Raw genomic sequence first — 6,974 nt, forward strand, 5'->3', positions numbered from 1 at the left:
AAAAAAATAATAAAGCCATGATGACAATCTTACTTTTGAACCGTTTGCTCCTAATCTTATGAATGTATCTATGTCAAGTGGTAATTTAAATGAGAAAGTATCAATCGCCCCAATTAGTGTCTTGTGCATTGTTGACAAGCCTGAGTGCCCTTAGGCAAGCAAACGGGCCGTAGGTGCCAGTGAAGAGGTGTTATAAGATGGAGACAGGTTACAGGAGACAGGTTATAGCAGCCAAGCGCGACCGGCCGGCTTAAAGAGGTGTCAATGACCTCTGTGAAGAGAGTGACCCCTTAGGGGCTCCCACACCTGTCCTCCAGGTTGACGGGGAGTGGGTTAGTCACCTGTCCACCACGTCACTACTGGTGGGTCGGAGCGTCAGTAGGACGGTCGTTCTCTTGTCGTTGTTGGCTACTTGATTGGTTGGTGAGTGACCAATGGCATCCTTTGATGTATGTGTCGTTACCAATGTGCAAAGTAAAATAGGTTTTATAGTAGAGGATCATAAATACGGACTTGAATGAAAAGCAGTGATGTGTGAAGGTGAGCTGATCGTATCGCAGTATACAGCTGAAAGTGGGCTTAGACAAGAGTGAAGACAACTCTTGGATTTATACAATTCTTAAGCTATTAAACTATTTTTCTTCCCCATATGAAATATATTTTAGAACTGAATACAGTTTTGGGAATACTGCAGCTTCAATGATGATATTAATCCTTTGTATGAGAAGTTACTAAATGAAGTATAGCATGCTACAATATTTGCTACTTAAGATTTTCAAATAATATTTACATTCGAGATGACTTCGATGAATTTTTGTAAAGAACCCTTACCAGAGAGGCTATTTTTCTGTTTTTATGGGAGTGGGCTAAACTTTTCATCTGTCATATTTATTCCAGAAATTATGAATACATATGTTTATGTCAGACCTGCATACTCAAAGAATTATGGTCAATGAAGGAAGGATTGTATTCAGTTTGTTCAGCTAACATATGATTGTATTGACTGCAATTTACTTCTGTGGCATGCGATGTTCTGATCACGGAAATAAAATGTTATATTAAAAAAAATATCTGTAATAAAACAGACATAATAATGTCAACCAAAAGATCTTGTTTACTGCATGAGATTAAATGCCAAATTTTAAATTTAGCTGAGTAACAAGCCATCTGCCAGTGATCTTCTTCCCTCGAAACAAAAATATCATCACGATATCGACCTTCTTTGACACCCAGACCACTTTGCCTTATTTTTTATTTGAAGATGTTAGTATGTGTGCATCTTTTTATGAGCGAACTGAAGATAAAGTCCGGGCGGTTTGGGCAAGATGATAGCGATTTAAGTAGTGAAAAGTATGGCACGATGTCTCGTGTTCTGGTCACCTGTATCTATCAGTATATATATATATAAGGCCAATATATGCATTTCTGATAGTACTCATTGCAAGAAAGTGCTCACGATGACATTTGCCTTTAAGATTCTCATAATCGTCGGCTTTTTGTCAGGTATTGATTTATTAAAGGGGAGTGTGTGTGTGCTGAGTAAATTGTTTTATGCTCAACTATCTGATGTGTCTTCTGACACTTTTTTTTATCCTTCCTTATCTCCTCCTCTATTTTTTAATCTTTTGTTCATTTTTTGACTTCTTCCAAAATATTAAAAACGATTTTATTAGTTGAATGTATAAAATAGCAGAATTGTACATCAATGGTCACATTCATATTGACATTAGTAAGATCTTGATAATTATTTTCTGAATCTTAAGCTTGATATCATGCTGCAAATAATTAAACGCTAATTCACGAAGATGATGAATATAGGAATAGAAATGTCCTCTGAAATGTTGTAATGTACAGTTGGTAAGCTTGTTGTTCATTGTGACAGCGTGTTCCGGGTACACCTGGTTGAGTGGAGCATACAATGGCTCTGTTTACTATGCTTGTGTGGGCGACTCAATCACCTTTCCCTGGGCTGTCATCCCCTCTGGTACTGAGAGGGTGACCGATATGGAATGGTACTTTAGAGACAATGGTAAGACCGAACTTTGTGGATTAAAGTTCTGTAGATGGAGTGCTATTGTTTCAATGTTATATATCTATGTTTTTGTCTACTTTGCTTAAATAGTTTCATACATTACATAAAATTTATGTACAAATACATGTCTCTATATACGTTCTACTTACTTGGCTGCATTTGGTTGGTATGTTTTTACGAAGACGGCAATTCTGAAACCATTGCAACGTACGTGGACGGTGAGTTTTCTGTGCCCCACTCTTCACACCAACGGTTGTTCTTCGCGGAAGATGTCGGCCTGACCATCAGCAACTTAACTCAGGAAGATTTCGGGGAATACTTTGTTCGTGCAGACATCAGGAGTGGTTCATCGTTTGAAACTCAGGCTCTATACACATTTCTGCGTCAACCAGGTAATAATGCAATTCTGTTTAATAATATACAGTTAAATAATCTACAGCTTTTTTCCTGTAAAACAGAAGTCTATATTTTATTATGCTTGAGTATTTCATCATAAACTTTGGTCTTTCATTTAACAATTTTAGGGGTTAAGCGACATACATCATGGAGATTTTTAGTAATTAAAAAAGTCGCTTAATATAGCAATCGGACTGCATACACTAGACAGAAGTTGATGAGTTAAAATGTGTTGATATCCGTTTACATCCAGTTCTGTAAGCTGGCCTTGATTGTTCCCATGATTGTAGATCCTCCCAGAACCGACGACAACCTGCTGCACGCGCGGATGTTGCCGGGCGCCGTGTACAGGTCTGGAGACTGGCACGTGCAACTCGCATGCGGTAGATTTTCATCTTGGGGTTCTTCGTCTTTTTCTGTCAAATGGAAGGTTAGTTACCGTATGCATATGACTCGTGTAATTTTGTGTTTAGTATTCCTACAGAAGTTATAAATTTATGCATTAGAATTCATTTAAAAAAATGAATACTTAAACGGAAATAAAAAACACACTTCTTTTATAAACTTCTTAAACTCAAGACATGCTTCATTCATTAAAAAGGAAACTAATTATATAATTAAAGTTATTAATCAAGGTGACAGAACCCGGATAGTGAATGATTACATCAACATCATTTATGTAGCTATTTTTCCATTTTCCATGAGAGAGCTTTAAAAAACAGGCAGAAAAATAGCGATACAAATGGCTCATAGTAAACATACAGACAGAAATAGTATCAACCCTAGTTACAAGACAATAAAATAAAAACACAATGTTAGAAAGGCGTGCCATGATCGGTATCAATGTGGTCTGTTGATAACTCTCACCACACGTGCTGCAGCCGTCGGTGTTTGTTTATGTTTACACTGCAATTGCCACGTGGTTTTCTGCTTTACCCTGAAATGCTTCCTCCATGAAGTCTCTCAAAAATCAGGTTTGAACTCACTTTACTGTCTCGTCTTCCATTGTCAGACCTTACTACAAAAGCAGCGGAAATAGTAAATAATCAAAGATATGACAAAGAGAGAACTGCAATAGAAAGCAGGTAACTCCGAAAAGCAAAATATTTGATATTTGAGGAAGAGTCAGATGGATATCACAGTGAAGTTACCGACTAAAAGTAGCAATATCATACTTTTGTTAGAGGTTGTCAACGTTATATGTTGTCACAAAAATACAAATAGAAACATTCATGTAAGTAAAGAGAGGATTTCAGGATGTCTTCTCCTGCACACCCTTAACCAGTTTAATCTTAGGTTCCGTTATAGACTCTAAGTAGTCTTGTAATATGTAACTATTTTACAGACCCCTTCAGGTCGCTTATTGAACAGCGACACTTCATTAAACAGCAATTCCATTTTGATGTTGACCAACCCGATCGAAGAAGGAAGCTACTCCTGCTTCATAGACATCCATGAGCCTGCTGCCAGGTGTGCGTATGTCCCACCCAACATGCTGGTCAGTAATGAGGTCCACGTGGATACTTGTTCTATAAATCAGGTGCTGTACACCATAGTCAAACAAGCCAATAAGGACATCATATCATCGTTACAACAGGTTTTTGTCCTCGGAAATGGTGAGATTATTTCAAACATCGGTTTGTCGAACATAATTTCGTAATTTTAATGTCTCAAATGAACTATCAAGTTTTATATAAAGTAGGTCTCAGTATTAAGAACTCAAACCAATTCTGGCGAATGTGTACGTACCTGTGTGCATGTCCCACGCATGCTCTAAGTTTTGTTCCAAATATAAAAACTGTTTTCCCTCAGCCTCAGAAAGATCGGGTGCACCAGTATGAGAACAAAAACAATACACTGTATATAAAAATGTCCCATATCTAAGCATTCACTCAGCTACAAGTGTGTTGTATTACCCATAATGCCATAAAAATCGTATTTGCAAACTCATAAAAAAAATAAAGCAAAAACAAAATACACAATCAAACACTGTCTCATAGTGACACACTTACAAACTTAATCAGGAACTATCCAACCTGTACAGCGGTCCGGTGGCGCAACGGTTAGCGCTGTTAGCGCCTGTCACCAATACAGTGAAGGTTAGCTGCCCTGAGTTCATTTCTCGTCTCGGGCACGCTGATCTTTCTCTGCACGTGGCATCTGTTTACAGGGCTGGCTGCTTGCCGTAATATAGCCTTAGTTGCTGACACGGCGTAAAACACCAATCCCCCCCCCATCCCACCTGTAATCTTTTACTGTTACCTGTTTTTCCATTCAAATGTCACAATGCGGGTCTCAGGGACACACACAGAGGACAAATTACAATTGAGATATCTTTTACAGAGGGTTAACATGGATCAAATCTGTTGTTATCACACACAAACGCTCGCTCTAGCAGTATACTAAAATATTGAAGAACGGAAAGAAAGTCTGCCTTAGAAATGCTATAGAAAAGTTTTGTATAAAATAGATACAGTGCGCCTAGTCAACGGAAACAAACCATGGAATGGAAGACTTGAAGTGAAGTACAACGACACCTGGGGAACAGTTTGCGATGATAGCTTTGGCGTGTCGTCTGCTATTGTCCTCTGCAAAATGTTTGGACTGAGAGGGCAAGTAGTGGTATCTTGTAATTAATGTTACTTATTCCTTGACAACAGAGTTTGCTTAAAAAAGGTTAATGACATGATTAGACTGCATGTATGTGTTAACTGTTTTGACATGGCCACCACCTGCCATCCAAAGGTTTAACTCCCTCTCTGTCTTTAGATCATGTCCAAAAGTATTGCTTGCAATGAGGAATCACGGAGATAATATCTGGGTTATTGTAGCATTAGCATATTAATATAAATCCTAGTTTCCATGTGACTCTATTTGTGAAGATGGCTAACATTGGTTACAGAACTCTCGCTTTCTTTGTCAATAGAAACACCCCAGAGGTGCATGGTAACGCATTCTACGGCCAAGGCACGTTGCCGATCCTTCTGGACGAAGTTGCATGTTCTGGCAGTGAGACCAACATCTTTGACTGTCGCCACAACGTCGTTGGTCAACACGACTGCAGCCACAGCGAAGATGTCGGGGTCGACTGTTTGCCAGCCCTATCCGTGTAGTAAACAAGAAAACTAATGTTCCTCTTCCTGTCTCGTGATTAATTGTTTGTTGTTAATTTGCAGTCATAAGACTTGCAGTCAACATCTTACATCAGTGACTCATGTAGCTGTTCAATGATTATCATAAAATATTGATCGACAAGATAATTATTGATTCTCAATAAGTTTTGGTGTTCAAGATTTGTCTGTTTGATATAAGGTCTGTCGGACAAGTAGTTATTTCCGTCAGCTATAACCGTATACGTAGACGTTATATACATCAACAGCTTATCACTGCGGCACGACATCGAATAACTACTCGCACACGTATACACACTCATGTATTATCGCACCTACTTAAAAATACGAGCACAGCATACGTGGCAGCTTCACACATATTTAGGACTAATCTTCTAAATAATATTTTACCTAATGTTTCCATATTGTACAACAATTTTCTCTAGCCGTGACAGAGAGTGACAAAACTCAGTCGGTTGGTGCTGTAACCCGTGAGCCAACGAAATGAAAGCAGAGACTGAATATTTGATTCCTATTTATCTTTCGTTATCCTACTTACAAACTTACAAACTTTCAAACAGCTTGTGTGTAATGGCTTAAATGAGTGCATAAGAAGGACGTACGACAGACAGGTGTAACTGAATGTTGTGCTTCGGAATCGTATTCTAATCTGAAGTCGCTGGGGTTGACGGGTTCAACCTTTCAGGCTGACGATACACTTCTCTTTGTCTTTGCTTCTCTTAGGTAATTCTGGTGAGCCTCCACTTTCTCTCCGTCGTCTGAAACTCATGCTCTCCTATGTCTGTCGTTTAAAATTTCATCCTGGAAACCCTGCGTATCGTGCTGTCTTCAGACCTCAGCGTGCTGCCCTGTATGCCATTCGTACCAAGGAGCAAAAGCCTCTATCACTTCGAGTAGCACCTCACCTACATGCTGCTGGAGTAGATATTAATCAGGTAGAACCTTTATCTCTGCAAAAAAAAACTCCTCCTTGGACCCTTCCTATTCCAGAGATCCGTTTTGATCTTACAGCCTTTAAAAAAGGGAAACACTAGTGACCTCATCTACCTCCAACACTTTTATGAACTTATTTCCGATTATCCTGAATTCTGCTCAGTTTTTACAGATGGCTCCAAATTCCCAAGCGGGGGTCCAGTCGCTGTGGCAGCAGTTCCGTCCTGCCAACCACAACGGGCTGCTTCAGTCCGACTCGCAGACGAATTTTCTATTTTCACAGCGGAACTTCATGCCATCTTGCTTGCCTTGCAGCATGTTCACTGCTCTTTGGAACACAACTTTTTGATTATTTCAGACTCTCTTTCTGCACTTCCAGCCCTCATTTCTAATGATTCTGACCACCCCCTTGTGGTCCAGATTCATAAAATTCATGCAGCACTCTTTCAGCAAAATAAGGACATTGTTTTTATTTGGGCTCC

At 39.2% G+C, this 6,974-nt stretch overlaps 1 protein-coding gene across 1 annotated transcript; it reads left to right on the plus strand.

Moving 5' to 3' along the window:
- The first annotated feature begins 1,457 nt into the window (after positions 1-1,457).
- Positions 1,458-5,688, plus strand: LOC112561452. Its single transcript, XM_025233965.1, has 7 exons — positions 1,458-1,503; positions 1,883-2,029; positions 2,215-2,424; positions 2,719-2,858; positions 3,774-3,900; positions 4,899-5,040; positions 5,355-5,688. Exons 1-7 carry the CDS (start codon positions 1,458-1,460, stop codon positions 5,539-5,541), a joined length of 999 nt encoding a protein of 332 aa, XP_025089750.1. The 3' UTR covers positions 5,542-5,688.
- Positions 5,689-6,974: the final 1,286 nt, after the last annotated feature.

Source organism: Pomacea canaliculata, linkage group LG1, assembly GCF_003073045.1.
Source record: "Pomacea canaliculata isolate SZHN2017 linkage group LG1, ASM307304v1, whole genome shotgun sequence".
Lineage (NCBI taxonomy): Eukaryota > Metazoa > Mollusca > Gastropoda > Architaenioglossa > Ampullariidae > Pomacea > Pomacea canaliculata.

Excerpts from the sequence above, each read along its gene's own strand:
- LOC112561452 (XM_025233965.1), top strand. The coding sequence starts at position 1,458 with ATGACATTTGCCTTTAAGATTCTCATAATCGTCGGCTTTTTGTCAG. Across the intron at positions 2,859-3,773 it reads CTTTTTCTGTCAAATGGAAG|ACCCCTTCAGGTCGCTTATT; the intron begins GTTAGTTACCGT and ends ACTATTTTACAG. Across the intron at positions 5,041-5,354 it reads AAAATGTTTGGACTGAGAGG|AAACACCCCAGAGGTGCATG; the intron begins GCAAGTAGTGGT and ends CTTTGTCAATAG.